Genomic DNA, 20,885 nt, shown 5'->3' on the forward strand with positions numbered 1-20,885 from the left:
CCAACAGCTAACATGGTAGTCAATGGAGAAAAGACTAACACAATCCCATTGAAAAAGTGGTACAGACAAGGATGCCCCAGGCCCCACTCTTATTTAACATCGTACTGGAGGTTTTAGCTGTAAGCATAAAGGCAAAGAGAAGACATCAAAAGTATTCATCTGGGGAAGGAAGAGATGAAACTATCATTATATGCAGATGATATGGTATTTTATATATATATGAAAATCCCAAAAGCTCCACAAGGGGAGTACTGGAAGCAATAGAGGTGTTTGCAGAGTGGCATGATACAAGAATCAACAAACAGAAGTCCATTGGACTACTATACACATCGGATAAGACCACAGAAGAGGAGATCAAAAAGGTGATATCCTTCACAATAGCCAAATACAAATAGAAATATCTAGGGATATACCTGACTAAAATAAGAAAAGATTTATTTGAGGAAAACTAGAGAATACTATGACAAGAAACCAAGAGAGACCTCAACAAATGGAAGAATATCCTATACTCAATATAGTAAAGATGCCAGTTCTGCCGAAGGCACTATATAACTTTAATGCAATCCTCATACAATTACCTTCATCTTTCTTCAAAGAAATGGAATAACTGATTACCAACTTCAAATGGAGAGGGGAGATGCCAAGAATTAGCAGAGAACTCCTCAAGAAGAAGGACACAGTGGGAGGGCTTGCTTTACCTGACTTTAGCACATATTATACAGCCACAGTAGTCAAAACTGCATGGTATTGGTACAATGACAGATACTCAGACCAATGAAAAAGAACTGAAAACCCAGAAATAAAATCATCAGCATACAGACAACTGATCTTTGAGAAGGTCCAAAATATATCCAAGGGAAAGCAGATGCCCTCTTTAACAAGTGGTGCTGGAAAAAAATGGATATTTACCTGCAGAAAAATGAAGCAAGACCCTTATCTCACTCCATGCAGAAGAATAAACTCAAGGTGGATCACACACCTTGAAGTTAACCCCCAAACTATTAAGGCCATCAGTGAGGGAATTGGGACCAACTTGAGAACTTTGGCACAGGGAATACAGAGGCTATCAGAAATAGTGAAGGACACACACACAGAAGAGGCACAAATTGAGAAATGATATATACTGAAGATAAAACACCGTGTACATCGAAAGGATGCACCAAGAGAGTAATAAGAGAGTCTACAGACAGGGAAAACATCTTTAGCAATGACACATCAGACAAAGGCCTTATTACTAAAATCTACAATACTCTGTTAGCTTCCAAAAAGGAAAAAAAAAACTAATTGCCGAATGAGGAGGTGGGCAAAGGACCTGAACAGAAGTTTCACAGGGGCAGAAATCCAAATGGCCAATAAACATATGAGGAAATGCTCCTGATCTTTAGTCATAAGAGAAATGCTAACTAAAACAACGAGGTACCATCGAACACACTCAAACGTAGCTCAATTCAAAAAATCAGAAAGCAACCAATGTTGGAGGGGGTGTGAGGAGACAAGAACTCTCAGCCACTGCTGGTGGACCTGTAAGTATGTACAGTCACCATGGAAATAGAGTTACCGTACAACCCAGCAATTCTCCTACTGGGCCTATACCCAGAAGAGGCAATAAACCATGCCCAGACATCTGTGCTCCAATGTTCATTGTGGCATAGCTCCCAATTGCAAGGAGTTGGAAACAACCCAAATTTCCATAAACTTATGAGTGCATTAAAAAACTGTGGTACATACATACAATGGAATACTGCGCATCACTAAAAAGCAGTGATGAATGTATGAAGCACATTGCTGCATGGGAAGAACTGGAGGAATTCATGCTAAGCAAAGTAAGCCAAGCACAAAAGGACAAGTACAATATGAGTCTGCTGAGGTACGTTTTAAGAAAAAATGCAAAAGGGGCATGGGCAAAAAGCTACAGTATACAAACATTCCTGGGGTGAAGACCAGGTAGTATGGCAGGGACCAGACCAAATCCAGGGGCACATATGGTAGCCAAATAAAAAGGAGGGGGTAAAGGATAAAAAGAATAAAGAAATGGGTAGCAGGGAAACAGGGCAATAACCTGCCCAAGGGGAGGGAAATTTTTGTATCTCCACAGGGAAAGAGGAACCAGACTTCAACGCGGTGCTCCAAGATGTGAATGCAACATGCCGCATGGAGTAGGGAACCAATGGAGCGCTCTGAGGGCTGGGCCCAATCCCAACTATGTGGACACCTGCCCTTCACCCCAGAAGAATTTATTTCAGAGGACAGCACTGAATCGGCAGCTCCAGGAGAGGGACGTGTCTGATCAGAGCACATGGGAGCAAATGAAGGGGGAGGAATAGAGATTGGAGCACATCCTGGCCCACCAAGCCTTGAGGATGATATTCCCACTCAGAGCAGCAAATCCACAGGGAAGACCACATGGCTGGTCCAACTATGAAACACAATATCCCTCACTGACCCATAGCCTTACAGGGGACAACACTGGAGACACAGTGAGGGAATTCCACCCGATCTGGTCCCACCACACTGAAGCAAAACACTAAGGGTGTGGAATAGAGCAGCAAGGGGAACAGAGCAACTAAGTCTCCAGGGAATACAAAAAATGAACTTTGGGGTCAGGGCTTGGCGTCCCAACAGACTGGACTGCAAAACACCCTTAAAGGCCAACAAACAGTCCTTGAACTTTTCTTTCTTGTGTTTTGTTTTGGTTTTTTTGGCCATTGTCTTGTTTTATTTTGTTGCTTGGTTTTGCTCTATCTTTTTTTGTTGTTGCATGTTATTATCTCCACAGGTCTGTCTAATAAAATAGGCTGGATGAACAATGTGGAGGAGAAAACAACAGGACCCGGGGTGTGGGATTATAAAGAGAATTTCCCTAGATTTGTCTCCCCCAAAGACATGCCAAATATTAGGGACTTCTGTTAGTTTATTGGGGGAGGTCAGATACTTAGAGACCTCCTCCCTGAAGGCAGTCAGTCACCAGACAACAGTAGGCCCTGCTCCTTGCTGCTAAGGACAATGGGCTACTACCTAAAGGCTTGCAGTCATTCATTTGGTTCCTGTAGGTGGAGTTCACACCCTACTGATAATGGTCTCTATAGTTGAGCCAGGGAATAGATCAAACCAGCTAATTGAAATCCAAAGCTAGGTTGCTATTCTGAATCTAGGATCCACCCTTCTTGTCACATGTATACCCCAATCCCTGCTCTTCCTAGTGAGTGTACATCCCTAAATTGTCCCTCTCATTGCTGTATAACCTATAGTGCAACCACTTCCTGTGACATCTGTAACTAGTGAGTTTTCACGCCCCCCCCCCTAGATATATAGGCCTGGGTTAGCAATAAAGAGCTCTCTCTCAGGCTCCCCTCTTGGCCTTTCCTCTCCCATCCTCTTTCCCTTGTTCCCTTCCCCCTCTCTCCACGTGGACCATCAAGCGGGGTTGAGGTGAGCATGCTACCATGAAATGTGTCTGACTCCATTATTTCTATCTTTCTTCTATCTCTCATGCTCTCAATGACCTTAACATAATATTTATATATCTCAACCATACAATTTTGCCTATCAAACCTGTGATTAGTGGTAGGTGGGGTTGGCCCCAATTCCAGTCACACTGGGGGGACAAGGGAGAGAGGGAGGTGGGGGTAAAGGTATGGTGTTAATAAACCCAGGGACAAGGGAACAAGTGATCCAAATCGGTGGTGAGGAGGGTGTAGGAGGCATGGTAGGGCATGACCAAGGGTATTGTAACCGAGAGGAATTACTGAAACCGTAGTGAAGGCTGAACATGATAGTGGGACAAGAGGGAAGTAAAAGGAAATAGAGGAAAGAGCTAGGAGGCAAAGGGCATTTATAGAGGTCTAAATAAAGGCTTGTACATATGTAAATATATTTACATAGAAATAGATCTATGTGCATATATTGATAGGTTTAGTATTAAGGTAGCAGATGGACATTGGGCCTCGACTCAAGTACTACCTCAATGCAAGAATACTTTGTTCTATTAAACTGACATTCCGTGATGGCATCTTCTCGATACAATCGCTGAAGACAAAGTGGGTGAATAGGTAAATGTGGCGAAGAAAGCTGATAGTACCCAGCTTTCAAAAGATATAGGGCTGGGATCTTAAAGGCTTGAATGAAAACAAGCACCCATCTAATTCAGAAGCAACAAAGCCAACATGGAAGAAGCACACCAGCCTGCGTGATCACGAGGTGTTGAATGGATCAGGTATCAGGCAGCATCAGAAAAAAAATTCATGTCATTGTGAATGAGGGGGAGTGCGAAGTGGAGACATAAAACCCATCAGTAGGCAATTGCACAGCCCCTTTCTGAAGAGTAGCGGGGAGATGAGCCAGTCAGGGTGCAGTGTAGCAATGATGAAACATACAACTTTCCTCTAGTTCCTAAATGCTTCTCCCCTCTCCCCTACTATCATGATCCCAATTCTATCTTGCAAGTCTGGATAGAGCAGAGGATATACACTGGTACAGATAGGAACTGGAAACACAGGGAATCCAGAACAGATGATCCCTTCAGGCCCAGTAGTGACAGTGGCAATACCGGGAGGGTAAAAGGAGGGTGGTGTGGAAAGGGGGAACCGATTACAAGAATCTATATATAACCTCCTCCCTGGGGGACAGACAACAGAAAAGTGGGCGAAGGGAGACTTCGGGCAGTGTAAGATATGACAAATAATAATTTACAAATTATCAAGGGTTCATGTGATGGGGGGATTGGGGAGGGAGGGAAAAAATGAGGAGCTGATGCCAGGGGTTTAAGTGGAGAGCAAATGTTTTGAGAATGATGAGGGCAATGAATGCAGAAATGTGCTTAACACAATTGATATATGTATGGATTGTGATAAGAGTTGTATGAGCCCCTAATAAAATTATTTTTAAAAAGGAAATTGGACAGAAGACATGATGAAGTATTTCAAAGGAGAGAAACTACTTTTCTTTTTTTTTTTGAGAAACTACTTTTCATATGAAAGAATGTCCAGCATAATTAGCAATAAGAGAAATATAAACTAAAACTGAATTGTAATAGCACTTTATTCCCATCAGGTGGTCAAAATTTTAAATAGCAATACTTTCATATGTGGCCATTATTTTGAAAAACACGACTGCTTGTGCACTCCTGGTAGGAGAACATTAATTTGTCTAATCTGGAAACACGTCCTAAGCCAGGAGAAAACATGTACCACTCCTACTACTCACAAAACCAGGTGGCCATGAAATAAAATTAGCTCTAAAACATGAAACTTACAAAGAGAAAGAATGCATCCAAAAAGTGGACAAAAATACTTCACCAGGCATTTCAGAAGAGGCAATATGATGTCAATAAATATTTTAAATTATTAGTTTTTGGTAAAATGATAGTAAATAATTCCAACACCTGTCCCTACACCCCCCAAATCACTTCTGACTTAAGACGATCTTGTAGGACAGCATAGAAACTGCCCCTGTGGGTTCTGAGACTGTAACTCTCTATGGGAGCAGGGGTGCCTGGTGGTTTCAAACTGCACATCTTGAGGGTTACAACCCAACTTGTAAGTGAATAACACATTTATATACAACTTTGCAATCACTGATTAGAATTCTTTTTCACAATGCCTCTGTTTATAGATGTCTAGGGTATAAAAAATAATCTTATATATAAATTATACTTATTTTGTAGAAGTGAAAAATGATACAGCCACTTTAGAGATCACCATTGTAAGTCAAAAGTATGCACAACCTGAGATTAGGATGACAGTTCATAAGTGCTCAGGGTCAACAAATGTAAAGTGGGACAGGCCTGGGAAAGATCAGAGTGTATGGCCACCTCCTTATGACCACTATTTTCACTTGAGAATCATTATCTGGGGAAACTTTTACATGTGCCCAAGGAATGGGTCCAACCAATTCATGATTACTTTGTTTATACAAATTCTCATCAACATCAGAATACACACATAAAGTGTGGTATATTCCTCTATACAGTGAAACAAAAGTTAAAATAAAAAATAAAACTTCTAGAATTCCATATATCGGTATTGATAAATCCTAACAATGTAATGTTCAATTAAAAAAACTGTAATGTTTAGTCTCACAAGCAATTCAGAAGACCAAAGAAAAGCAAACACATACTTTTAGGAATGTATATGCATGTGTTATTTGTGTTGTTAGGTGCTGTCAGGTTGGTTATTACTCATCGTGACCCTATATACCACAACAGCTTCTGCACCAATCTCACACTGAGGCCATTGTTGCAACCACTATGTCAACCCCTCTCATTGTGAGCCTTTCTCTTGTTTGTGACCCCCTCCACTTTACCAAGCATGATGTCTGTGGCAGTTACATAATCTACTGTCAACTTGAGGGAAAGAGTGGAGTCTAATCTGTAAATCAGGTCATAGTCAATGAGGTCTTGTGTGGGCATGGCGTTTGCCTGAGTATTTCTGGATATGGGACACCCACTCTCCCTGGGAGACATTCCTGTTGACAAGCCACATGGAGCTACTCTGATGAAAACAGCACCCTGGAGTTGAAGGAATCAATGCTAGCTCTGAGATGCTTCCACCACCACTGGATCCACAAGACTTTCCACCCACTGCCTTGTGATCCTCCAGCATTCGACATCATTGCATGTGCTGTGTGAGTCTGAAGAGGAATTTATACACTGATATCGGACATATGGGTTAATATCGGGCTTATGGACTTGATCTTGTCCGGGCAGAGATGTTTTCTATGAATTTGCTTCTGTAGTCAACCCAGACTAACACAATGTCCTTCTCCAAGGACCAGTCTCTCCCAATAGCATGTCTATCCTGATAAATGCATGCCTAGAATAGGAAAATATCTTTCCCTCCCTCCCCCACAAAATATGGATCGCTTCGAGTTGGTTGGTCAGGTAGCTGTGTTACAAATTTCTAGTCATAGAAGAATGAGCACTGCAGTGCTTAAGCAGCTGCTGAAACATTTTAATTGGTATTCCCTCAATTTCTGGAGCCTTATGTTTTTGCTAATGCCTTCAGTGCTGCTTAGACTCCTTCCTTAGTACAATCAGTTCTTGATATTTCTGAAATAGTTGAACATTGACCACTTCTTCGTAGTTGAATGACTTTGTCTTTCCCTCATCTTCTTTTGAAACTTCCTGCACCATTCAATATTTTCCCCATAGACACCTTCAACATTTTGATTTGAGGATCCAATATTTTTTTCAATTATTTCATCTTGTTATATGCTGAACATTTTCTTCCTGGTTTGGTCTTTTATCTCCATGTATTTGTGCATTTCATTATATTTTATGTTGTCTTCTGGGGTTGCCTTTTGACATTTTCCATTCACCTCTTTTATTTAATGATTTCTTGCATGCACTTTAGCTACTCCACATTTAAGAGTGAGTTTCAGAGTCTCTTCTGACAACATTTTGATATACTCATCATTTCCTATCTTTTTAAAGACCTTGTACTTTATTCATGGATGATGTTACTCATGTCACCACACAGTTCATCAGGTGTTCAAGAAGTCAAATATCCTGGAGATAGATGTGCTTGGCACTCAGATGGGATATTCTCAAGGTCATATATATTTTTAAAATAAATAATTTTATTTGGGCCTTTACATATATTTTAACAAACTATATATCCATTATCACAAGTGGACATGTACTATGATTGGCACCAACAATTTCTAAACAGTATATTTCTTCTTGAGCCTTTTGATATCAGCTCCTATTTTTCCCCTCCCTCCCCCACCCTGCTACCCCCATGCACACTTAGTATATTATGTATTGGTATTACTATTTATACATTTCTTACACTGCTCATTCTATCTCTTCACCTACTATTCTGGTATTCTTCCCCTGAGGGGGAGTTATTCTGCTGTCATTGTTATCCATTTCTCCTTCCTCCCCCTCATATTATGTTTTTTTTTGTTTTTCATATTATGGTTTTGGGGAACTTTTTTCATTTTCTGAAAGATACACAAGAGCAATTGATGGTTACTCCCTAGACTCCTTTTGGATGCTCATAGTGAGCTTTTCTGATGCCATTTTCCAAATATATACTCAATTTAATTCCTATGTATTCCATCTGGCAAAGTCCAAGTATATAGCCACCATTTATGTTTAGAAGAAGTCTTTGATTTTGCAAAATGCTATCATGTGATCTCCAGCTTTGCTTTTATCTCCAAGGCCATATTTCAAACTACTGTTCCTGCGCCCATGATTTGTTTGTCAATTTGTCATACATTCCTTGCTTGTGTTTGGCTGTGATGGTAGAGCCAAGACACCCATATTTTAAATACTAGCAGGGTCAAGACAAAGTAGCAAGCTTCAGCAGACTTTCCTGATTAAGAAGAAACTACAAGAATGAAAACGCTGTCCACTTCACGGGAATTAGCCACTGAAAACCTCATGGACAATATCAAAACACTGACAGGTACCGAAAACCTCATGAACAGAAGCAGATCATTGTCGGATATAGTGCCAGAAGATGGGCCCTTCCTGCCAAAATGTACTCAAAATACGACTGAGGAAGAGCTGCCTTCTCAATGTAGGGGCAACCATAATGCTTCAGATGGAGTAAAGTCTGTGAGAATAAAGGCTTTGCCCCCAAGAAGAACTTATTTCAGAGGACAGGACTGGTTCTGCAGCTCTGGGAGAGGGACATGTCTGATCAGAGCACACGGGAGCCATGAAGAGGGAGGAAGAGAGATTGGAGCCCATCTTGACTCACCAAATCTTGAGGATGATATTCCTGCTCAGAGCAGTAAATCCACAGAGAAAACCACATTGTCACCCCCACTAAGAGACAGGACATCACCCACTGACCCATAGCTCTACAGGGGACAACACTGGAGACACAGTGAGGGAATTCCGCTGATCTGATCCCACCACACCGAGGCAAAGCACTAAGGGTGTGGAACAGAACAACAAGGGGGACAGAGCAACGAAGTCCCCAGGGAATACCAAAAATAGACTTTGGGGCCAGGGCTTGGCACCCCACAGACTCGACTGGAAAACACTCTTAAAGGCCAACAAACAGTCCTTGAACTAAATACACACACAAAATAAATAAAGGCTTTGGGACTTTCATTTGCTGATGAGGCATGAATCAAAATGAGAAGAAACAGCTGCAAGTATCAGTTAATAATCAGAACTTGGAAAGTATGAAGTATAAATCCAGGAAGTTAAAAAACTGTCAAAAATGAAATAGAATTAATAAAGAACAATAGTCTAAATGTTAGTGAACTGAAATGGACTGGAATTGGCCATTTTGAATCAGAAAACCATATGGCTAACACTGCTTTGAATGACAGATTCAAGAGGAACGACACTGCATTTGTATTCAAAAGGGCATATCAAGATCTATCCTAAGAGGGGAAATGCCAATGCGGATCACCCTCTTGAAGGTGTGCTGTTGTTTTTTTGGGGTTTTTTTTCAGTATATGAAATACAGAATTGATGACTTATGGGGATATCCAATAGAACAAGGATTTGGGGTTGGGGTGGAGATGGGTATGAGGGTAGGGGGCAGATAAAAGGGAGATGATGTCAAGGAGTTCAGGAAGAAAAGGCATGTTTGGAGACAGATTTTTGAAAACAGTCATACAATTCTGCTTGACATGGTTGAACTATGGAATGATATGACATATATATTAGCTCCCAAGTAATCACAATATTTTTTAAAAAGCACAAATTGAGAAATTGGTTTTGGGTTGACACTAAATACTTCGTCCAACTTAAGAACAATTAGTTTCTACATCATGGTCCTGTTCCATACTCACCCTCAGGAAGGGAAAAGAGAGGACACAGGTGCTATAGCAAAATGTAGCAAAGAATTTAGATGGTGCCATCTATCAGACAAAATAGCATCTGGTTAAAAGGTGTGTTTCCAAATAAACAGCTCTCTAAGTGAGATGTCAACTAAGTCCACGTGGAAGAAGCATACCATCATCTGTCACTGAAGAATTTGAATCCATATAATCCAGAGTCAAAGGAGGGATTACTATCAGAGGGTAAATTATGAGAATCCGGGGTGCAGAAGGTGAAGGATGTCAGTGAGAGCCCAAGAGTCATTTGAGGAGCTACATAAGAAATGCTGGGTAATAACATTATACATGAAGACAGCAGAAATTCATTAAAGACAGAAAAAAAGAAAAGACCAAAAGTGGGTGTCAACAATGGAGTACTATGCAGCACTGAAAAGCACAGACGAGCACATGAAACACGTTACTTCGTGGGAAAAGCTGGGAGGAATTATGTTAAGCAAGGTAAACCAGACTCAAAAGGACAAGTATAACATGAGTTCCCTGAGGTAAGTACAGTCAGCATGCCAGGAATACAAGAATAAACATCTATCTCACAATAAATGGGTGGAAGCATAGATAGTTGGAGGGAGGGCAGGCCACATCTAGGGAGGTACATGAGAGCCCAGTATAAAGAAGGGGAAGTGGGGCAGTGGGAGGGAGAAGTGGGGTGGGGAGAAACCGAGTGGATGGTATGGGGGTGAACAGGGCACTAACCCACATGGGGGAGAGTATTGGTTGTGTCCCCACAGAACTGGAACATGCATACAGACCCCACCATGACACACCAAACAAGGAGGGCAACGTAAAGCACGGAGGAATACACAAAGAGACTGGACCATACGCTGACCCCATCCAGAATTAGCCCGACCCCACAATCAAAGGGAGTACCACAGAAAATGAAAATAGATCGTCTGGTGTGGGAAAGGAACTGACCTACTACACCACACCCAGAAGGAAGCTGAAGCAGAGGAAGGAGGAAGAACGGAGCGGAGCACACCTGGGCCCACCAAGCTCAGAGGACGATAGCCAGGCTCGAAGGGCCCATTATACAGAGAGGACCATACAGCTGGCCCCACGGCGAGATGTGACATCCTGCACCAACCCATGGCCCTACACGGGACAGCACTTGAGACATAGTGGGGGATGTGCGACTGAGCTGACCCTACCACACTGAGGCAAACACTGGGGGCATGCAATGGAGCAAAGGGGGAAGCAGAGCAAAGAGATCCCGAGGGAGTATAAAGGATGGACTCTGGGGTCAGGACGTGGCAGCCCATCAGACGCATCCAGAAAACACTCCTAAAGACCAAGAAACAGACCTCGAACTAGTAACAGAATTTTTTTTCTCTTTTAAATTTCGTATGTCAGTGGCTTTTTTGTCTGACAGCGTGTCAGTGTTGGTGCTGTCGATGCCATGTTCTTATGTGCCACTTGGGTGCTGTCAAAGCCATCGGCATTTGTATACACATATTACTATATCTGCAGGTCCACCTAGATAAGATAGGCTGGACAAACAATGTGAGAAGAAAATAACAGGACCAACGTTCCGGAGGGACATGAGAGTGTGAGAGGTAGGGGAAGGGAGGAGGTCTTGGCCAACCCAGGGACAAGGGAACAACGAGTGGTTCAAAACCAGTGGAGGGAGGGGATGGGAGAACTAGTAGGGAGTGACCAAGGGCTAGGTAACTGAGAGGAATTACTGAAACCATAATGAAGGCTGAACATGGTAGTGGGACAAAAGGAAAGCGTAAGGAAATAGAGGAAAGGAGTAGGAAGCAAAAGGCATACACAGAAGCCTAAAAACAAACATGTACATATGTAAATATATTTATGATTATGGGGGAAATAGACCTATGTGCATATATTTATAGATTCAGTAGTATGGTAGCAGGTGGACATTGGGCCTCCTCGCACACACTCCCTCAATACAACAGCACCTTTCTCAGCAAAACGGTCATTCCATGACACCCACCTTCCTGACATGATCACTGAAGACAGACGTGGGCATAAGCAAACATGGTGAAGAAAGCTGATGGTGCCCAGCTATCAAAAAGGTATAGCGTCTGGGGTCTTAAAGGCTTGAAGGCAAACAAGCGGCCATCTAGCTCAGAAGCAACAAAGCCCTCAGAGAAGAAGCACACAGCCTAAAGGAATACAAGGTGTTGAATGGACCAGGTAGCAGACACCAAAGAACAAAAAAAAAATCATTGTGTGATCACCTTCCTCACATAAACACTGAAGATGAATGTGTGCATAAGTAAGTGTGGTGAAGCAGGCTGATGGTGCCCGGCTACTGAAAGTAAACAAGCGGCCATCTAGCCCAGATTCAACAAAGCCCACATGGAAGCAGCACACCGGCATGTGTGATCATGAAGGGCCGAGGGGACCAGGTTTCAAACAACAAAGGCAGGGGGGGGAAATCATATCACCGTGAATGAGGGGATTGCGTGATGGGGACCCAATGCCCATCTGTAGACAGCTGGACATCCCTTGTAGAGGGGTAGTGGGGAGGAAATAAGTCATTCAGGATTCAGTGTAGCAACAATGAAACTCAAAGCCTTCCTCTAGTTCTTGAACGCTTCCTCCCCCCAATTATCATGATCCCAATTCTACCTTGCAGACCTGGTTAGACCAGAGGATGCACAGCGGTGCAGTAGGGATCTGGAAACACTGGGAATCTAGGACGGATGAACCCCTCAGGACCAGCGGTGAGAGTGGTGACACCAGGAGGGAAGGGGGTGTAGAAAGGGGGAACCGATCTTGGGGATCTACATGTAACCTCTTCTCTGGGGGATGGGCAACAGGAAAGTGGGTGAGGGGAGACACCGGGCAGTGTAAGATAAGAAAATAATAATTTATAAATTATTAAGGGTTCATGAGGGAGGGGGAAGCGGGGAAGGAGGGGAAGGGAAAATAGGAAAATGACCTGATCCTAGGAACACAAGTGGAAGGCGAATTTTGAGAATGATGAGGGCAAGGAATGTATAAGGGTGTTTTACTCAATTGATGTATGTATGGATTGTGATAAGAGTTGTATGAGCCCACATAAAATGATTTATTAAAAAAGTGGGTGTCAAAAGAGACTCTGAAACTTATTGTAATACACAGAGTAGCAAAAGAAAATGGAAGAAATGATGACACCAAAGACCTGAACAGAAATTTTCAAAAGGCAGCTTGTGAAGGCAAAGATAATTATTATAATGAAATGTACAAAGACCTAGCATTACAAAACCAAAAAGGAAGACTATGCTTAGCATATCATAAACTGAAAGAATGCAAGAAAAATTCAAGCATTGAGTAACAAGATTAAAAGATTCTATGGCAAAATATTGAATGATACAGGTTGTGTCAGAAGAAGATGAAAACGATATAGAGTCATTGTACCGCAAAATACTAGTTAACAGTCACCCATTTCAAGAGGTAGCATATGATCAAGAACCAATTGTACTGAAAAAAGAACTTGAAGCTGCAGTGAAAGCATGGCCAAAAACAAGACTCCAGGAGTTGATGGAAGGCTAACTGAAGGGTTTCAAGAAGGTGATGAAGCACTGGAAGCACTCACTGCCCCTAGGGGTCTCAGAAACTGTAACTGAAACTACTGCCTCATCTATGCGAGGAAATTTGCCAGGTGACATCTACATGGCCAACAGACCGAAAGAAGTCTCTATCTGTACCCATTCCAAACAAAGGTGACCCAACAGATTCTGGTTCAAATTCTGGTATATCAGTAATATGACATGCAAGTAAAATTTTTGCCGAATATCACCCAACAAAGATTTTAGCAGTACATTGACAGGGAGGTGCCAGAGATTCAGGCTGTATTCAGGAGAGAACAAGGGATATAATTGTTGATGTAAGATAGATCTTGCCTGGAAGCAGAGAATATCAGAAAGATATTATTTATATTTTATGAGTTATGCTAAGACATTCGATTGTGTGCATCATAACAAATTATGGATAACCTTGAGAAGAATGGGAATTTCAGAATACTTCATTGTGCTGTTGAATAGCTTGCCCATGAATTAAGAGGCAATTGTGTGAACAGAACAAGGAAATACTACATGGTTCAAAGTCAGGAAATGTGTGCATTAGGGTTTTATCGTTTCATCATATTTATATAATTCACATACAGAACAAATAATTACAGAAGCTGGCTTATGTGAAGAAGAACGCCACTTCAGGATTGGAGGAGGGTTTATTAACAACCTACAATATGCAGCTGATACAATCTTGCTTGCTGAAACTGAGGAGGTGTTGAAACACTTGCTCGTGAAGATTAGGGATTGCAGCCTTCAGTGTGGATTACCACTCAATGTGAAGAAAACTCGATGTGAAGAAAACCAAATCAAAATTTCCAAAACTCAAAGAACATTTAAAACAGCCCAAGTTGTGTCCCTTGAGGATACCCTAATACCAAATTCTTTTGGAAATGGTTAGAGAGATGAAAATATCACCTTCAAATATAACCTAGATGAAATATATGATAAGAAACAATAGCTTCTGGCTCCCATCAAGTGGAGTGTTCCCCATGGGGCCTTTCCTTACTGTCCTGTGTAGGTCCCTAGGGTGGGGCAAAGGGCCAGCCCAACCTGTTGCCTAATTTTAGGTGCATTAAAGTAGACTGCACAAAATCACACTGATTTGTTTTATTTTCTTTCGTCCCTCCACCCTTTCCCAGTAATTCATTTTGTTTTCTGTAGATGCAATATACAACACATCTTTCTGTATATTGCTTATATGTTGGAACATGTTTCATGTAGAAAAAAATTTTCTATAAAATTGTTTTTAAAGAAATAAGATCTTTGCAATTTGATATTTTATATAATAAAAGTCTATGAATTTTTGCAACACTTTACCCTTTATCATAATATTTTTATATATTTACAGTTTAGTCATGTTATACACACACATACTACAGAGAATGTCAAGGGATTATTAGCACCAAATTTAGTAGACAACATGACGTATTTGGAAAAAGAAGCATAGTAGCTGTTTTAGGCCAGGTAGACTAGAGAAAAAAATTCATAAACACTCATATGTGTATAAGAAAGAGGTTTGAATCCAAAATCAATCGAACATCAAGAAAATGCCCCAACCCAGTTCAGATCAAATCCATAAGTCAAATATCAGCCCATATGTCCAACACCAATTCATAAAGTCCTCTTCAGACTCACTAAATACATGAAATGATGAAATGCAGAATGATCAAAGACCAGTGGGTTGGAAGTCTTGTGGATCCAATGGCTTCTTCAGCTACCAGGGCACGGGATCTATCAGCATGGTGCCATGTGCCCTGTCAGTAGAGTTTCACCAAGGGAGTGAGCTGAGAGAGAGAGGTGTCTCCCGCCTCCAAGGAGGAAACTACAAGAGTTCCCAGAATTCTCAGAAGGCCATGTCCATTGGTTATATCGTGATTGACAGGCAAAACTCCACCCCTTCCCTCGTAATCCTTTCAAAACAACAACAGATTATGCAACTACAACAGAGCTCTCCAAGATACTGATAATTATAGTAGATACTGATAGTTATTAAGCTCAGAAAATGCTTATAGATAATTTTATTATTTGTTTTACAATTATACATTGATGTTAAATAATATTAAATTCTATTTTACATGTATGTGTTTTCACACCAAAATTTTAAAATAGTATAAATGTAAGGCCCTCTAAAGTTTTTTAAAACATGATTTGTAACTAGAACAATTGATATTGATAATATGTCTCATCAGTTTTTCTTTGGTAATCCAGTAAAGAAGAGTTTATTTTCTTTGACAGTCTTGTCAATCACCTTAGTTTTCATTCAAAATTTAAATAAATTGTTTCTCTTGGTTTTATTTACAGCAAATTACTGGAGTTAGTGCCACAAAAATGAGAAAATAAAAAAAGAAAATTGAAACAAAATAGAGAAATAATGGAAATTCTGAGGATGATAAAGATCATAACTCTTAGTATCAGAATTGCACACTGGACACAGATGGCAACAAATCTAGACTGAAATAAGCCAGAAAGCTCCAAACAGTTTCTCCAAATTGTATAATTTCCAGAATAATAAATATAAGTTACTATATTTTGAGAAAATTCAGCCATTCAATAGTTATTTTGTGGTTTATTTAATGTTCAAGAGTTCTACAGAAAATTGAATGATGTCTTCCAAAAACTCGTGTCCACCCCAGATTATTGAAATCTTCCTTATCTGAAAATATGGTCTTTGCAGATACAATAAATTAAGATATCATATTGGATTACCACTGCTCAACAAACTCACTGCAATCTAGTGAATTGTATTACCACTGCGCCCTAATCTAATAACCAATGCCTTTAAAGGAAGAGAAGAGACAGAGAAACCTAGAAAAGAAGGTGATGTGAAAATAGAGGAAGCTGATGTCCCTCACTGACCCATAGTCCTACAGGGGACAACCCCAGAGACACAGTAAGGGAATTGCACCCAATCGAACCCCGCCACATCAAGGCAAAACATTAAGGGGGTGCAACAGACAGTAAGGGAATGGAGAGGCAAGGTCCCCAATGAATGCTGAAAGTGGACTTTGGGGCCAGGGCATGGTACCCCAACAGACTGAACTGGAAAACAATCCTAAAGGCCAACAAAAAAATCCTTGCACTAACTACATGCTTTTCTTTCTTGTTGTGTTTGGTTTTGCTTTGTTTGGGTTTTATCATTGTTTTGTTGTATATTGTTGCTTGGTTGTGCTCTGTCTTGTTTTTGTGCATGTTACTATCTCCGCAGGTCTGTCTAAATAAGATAGGCTGTATGAACAATTGGAGGAGAAAACAACGGGACCGATAGTTCCATGGGGACATGGGAGAAGGGGAGGTGGTGGTGGTGGGGGGGGGGTAGTGGTGTTAATAAACCCAGGGACAAGGAAACAACAAGTGATCCAAATCGGTGGTCAGGAGGTGTGGGAGGCCTGGTTGGGCATGATCAAGGGTAATGTAATTAAGAGGAATTGCTGAAACCCTGGTGGGCACTGAGCATTATTGTAGAACAGGAGGGAAGTCAAAGGAAATAGAGGAAAGAGCTGGGTGGCAGAGGGCATTTATAGAGGTCTAGATAAAGACATGTACATATGCAAATATATTTATACTTGAGGATGGGGAAATAGATCTATGTGCATATATTTACAGGGTAGTATTAAGGTAGCAGAGGGACATTGGACCTCCACTCAAGTACTTCCTCAATGCAAGAATACTTTCTTCTATTAAATTGGCATTCTATGATGCTCACTTTCTGGACACAACCACTGAAGACAAAGTGGGTGAACAACTAAATGTGGTGAAGAAAGCTGATGGTGCACGGCTATAAAAAGATATAGCGTCTGGGGTCTTAAAAGCTTGAAGGTAAACAAGCAGCATCTGGCTCAGAAGCAATAAAGCTCACATGGAAGAAGCACACCAGCCTGTGTAACCACAGGTGCTGAAGGGATCAGTTATCAGTCATTTAAGATAAAAAAAAATCATATCATTGTTTGCTCACCCCCCTGAAACGATTGCTGAAGACAACTGGGTACATAAGCAAATGTGCCAAAGAAAGCTGATGGTTCCTGGCTAACAAGCAGCCATCTAGCTCTGAAGCAACAAAGCCCACATGGAAGAAGTATACCAGCCTGTGTGATCACAAGGTGTCAAGGGATCAGGTATCAGGCATGATCAGAAAAAAAAAATCTTACCATAGTGAATGAGCGGGGGAGTGTGGAGTGGAGACCCAAAGCCCATTTGTAGGTCACTGGACATCCCCTTACAGAAGGGTCTTGGGGAGGAAACGAGACAGTCAGGGTGCGATGTAGCATTGATGAAAAATACAAATTTCCTCTAGTTCCTAAATGCTTCCTTCCCCCCCCCCCACCCCCGGCCACTGTTATGGTCTGGATCTTACCTTGCAAGTCTGACTAGACCAGAGGAAATACACTGGTACAGATGGGAACTGGAAACACAGGGAATCCAGGGCGGATGATCCCCTCAGGACCAGTGGTGTGAGTGGCGATACTGGGAGGGCATAAAGAGGGTGGGTTGGAAAGGGGGAACTGATTTCAAGGATCTATATGTGACCTCCTCCCTGGGGGACATACAATATAAAATTTGGGGAAGGGAGATGTGGGACAGAGCAAGATATGACAAGATGATAATTTATAAATTATCAAGGGTTCATGAGGGAGGGGGTTGTGGAGAGGGGGGCGGAAAATGAGGACCTGATGCCAGGGGCTTGAGTAGAGAGCAAATGTTTTGAGAATGATGAGAGCAATTAATGTACAAATGTGCTTTACCCAACTGATGTATTTATGGATTGTGATAAGAATTTTATGAGCCCCTAATAAAATGATTTTTTTTAAGAAAAGAAAATAGAGGAAGCAATTGGAAGCATTGACACATGTCAATGAACAACAGAACCAGCAGAAGCTGGAAGGGACAAGGGAGGGTCTTCCTCCAGGGATTTCGAGGGAGCATTGCCCTACTGATGACTTGGTTTAAGACTCAGGGAGCTACAACACTTTAAAAGAAGGAACAGCCGATGTTCTGAGCCATGAAGCCCAAACTCAAGGCAAGCAAGTAGAAATGTCCCCCTTGGAGTTCCATTGTTGCAATCTATGGATGCCAACTGTTAAATCATTCTCCTACAGATCCACTGGCTGGTTAACACCACCAATCTTTTGATTGACAGCTGAACTCTTAACCTGTTTGATACCAGGTCTCCTCCATAAGTCACCTAGTTTGTGGTAATTTGTTACCCAAGACCTTTGAGACTACCTCAGTGTTGTACTTAGAAACTAAACAAGGAAAAAAAAATTGAAAAAGTTTATAATTTACTGCCAGCATAAAGCAATAATTTTTAAAAGAAATCTGGAGCTACTGCAATTTGCCAAGTAGCCAAATTTTAATGAGCATTCAGAGTCATAGTAATTCACAAAATATATGTATTGATCAAGACCAGTTTACACTGAAAGGATGGAGATATGGAGACTGTGTTAATGGGGTGGGGTTGGAACAGAGAACCTGTATTTCCATTTGTAATTGAGAGGATAATGCTTAAAATGGAAAATTTAAGCAATAGGTTATATGAATTGCTGAGATTCCCTAATAAATACAAAGAGAGTTATTACAAATTAAAAAGGCTGAAAGTTATTATTTTTGATGGAAAGGAATTGGATGGGAGGACTATCCTGTTCATTTTAGTGTGGTTTTTAGAACTATTTATCTCTAAAAATTCTTAGTAAGTGTAATATTGATAACAAAAATAAAGATTTTTCAGGTAGTTGATTCATATAAGGCATGAGAAAGAAACACATGGAGGGTTGATTAATGGAATGAAAACAGAATAAAGAAAAAAATGATACCGAAGAAGAAAAAATTGGACTAGAAGCAGAAAATATAAGAAGACAAACCTTAAGAAATTCACAATGTTAGGGGCCTTGTCTTGTTTGAATTTTTTAGTCACAAAAAGAAATTCTACACATAGATACTTGTTCCTCCAAATCACACGCATAACTATCAAAGTCACCATTAAAAGGCAGACAGGTACTCACAGAGAGACTGTGACAGATTGCAAAGTCATTGACAAGCCCAATACTCAATCCCAAATCCATAGCATCCTCCCAAATTTCCTGTGGAAATGTCTTCCTTTTCTGTAATATAGGGAAATCTATGAAAAGTCTGTGTCCTCCTTTTTTCTATCCTCATCACCAGCTTCCTTATTGCTTCCTTGACATCTCTGTTTCTCAAGGTATAGATTACTGGATTCATTACAGGTGGAGTCAAGTTGTACAGGAGTGCCACAAACTGGGTCACATCTTGAGAAAGCTTTGGCTTTGGGGCCATGTACATATAGATGAGAGTACTGTAGAAGATAGACACCACCATAAGATGGGAGCCACAGGTCCCAAAGGCCTTCTGTCGCCCCCCAGGTGTCTTCATCTTCAACACACTATGGGCAATTCGACTATAAGAGACTAAGATTAGTGAGAGAGGAAATACAAGGAAGACACTACTCAGCACTGTAATCTCCTTCCTGTAACTTGCGGTGTCCACACAGGCCAGCTGCAGCACTGGGGGCGTCTCACAATAAAAATGGTTTATCCGATGGTGGCCACATCGGGGAAAGGTCATTGTGATAGGGGTGTGTATCAATGAGTTACTGAAACCAACAACCCAGGATATGCTGGCCAATGTCCAGCACAGCTGTGGTGGCATGAGGGTGACATAGTGCAAGGGCTGACAGACAGCAACATAGCGATCATATGCCATCATGGCCAGAAGGATGCACTCCGTGCCCCCCAGACCCAGGGTGATGAGAAGCTGGACCACACAGCCTACAAAACTGATGGACTTGTCTGACCCCGCAAGGTTGAACAGCATCTGAGGACTGATGCAGGTCACATGTGTGAGGTCAATAAAGGAAAGGTGAGTGAGGAAAAAATACATAGGTGTGTGGAGCTGGGAGTCCAGGTGGGATACCAGGATAATGGTCCCATTACCCATGACTGTAAGAAGGTAAAATATCAAGATGAACACAAACAAGATCTTTTCTAGCCATGGCTGCTCCGAAAAGCCTACCAAGATGAAGTCTCCTCCAGAAGTAGAATTATCTCTTCCCATCACCTCCTGAGTGGCCTGTGAAGAAGAGAAAGAGGACATAATTTCAGCATTGTGTTCTGCCTTTCCTGGATGAGAATGTTCCCTCTAACTATTTTAAATGAAAATTCATGATTATGTCTTTTCTTTTGCCTAGCAGGAGACAGGTGACTACTTTAGGAATCTCATAAACTATAGAAAATGACAAAAGCAGAGGAGAAAGTGAACACACATCTGCAGGAATCACTATGGTCTCATGCCACAACTCTTCCTCCCCCCTTTTCTCTGTGTTCCTGTCTACAAACTGCTCAGAACCTTGTCCTTCATAGAAGCACTTTCAACCCATGTCCCATGCACTTTTATCCAATTGTCAATTGATCATCAAACAAATCATCAGAGCCTCCAATGAGGTCAAAGATGTAACTTTATCTAAAATATACTGAATAAGGTGACTTTATCCAGGTCCCAAATTTGGAGAACTCTGTGCTGATGAAATATAGATGCGGCTCAAAGAGGTAGCTGGAG

At 41.3% G+C, this 20,885-nt stretch overlaps 1 protein-coding gene across 1 annotated transcript; it reads right to left on the reverse strand.

Annotated features, from left to right (window-relative positions):
• Positions 1-19,340: 19,340 nt before the first annotated feature.
• LOC142440264 (olfactory receptor 2G3-like) lies at positions 19,341-20,384 on the reverse strand. The gene has a single exon (XM_075542748.1). It carries the CDS (start codon positions 20,382-20,384, stop codon positions 19,341-19,343), a length of 1,044 nt encoding a protein of 347 aa, XP_075398863.1.
• Between the last annotated feature and the right edge of the window lie 501 nt (positions 20,385-20,885).

Source organism: Tenrec ecaudatus, chromosome 2 (genome assembly GCF_050624435.1).
Source record: "Tenrec ecaudatus isolate mTenEca1 chromosome 2, mTenEca1.hap1, whole genome shotgun sequence".
NCBI classification, from domain to species: Eukaryota; Metazoa; Chordata; class Mammalia; order Afrosoricida; family Tenrecidae; genus Tenrec; species Tenrec ecaudatus.

Bases quoted from the DNA above. Each gene is read 5' to 3' on its own strand.
- LOC142440264 (XM_075542748.1), bottom strand. From the start codon at position 20,384: ATGGGAAGAGATAATTCTACTTCTGGAGGAGACTTCATCTTGGTAGGC.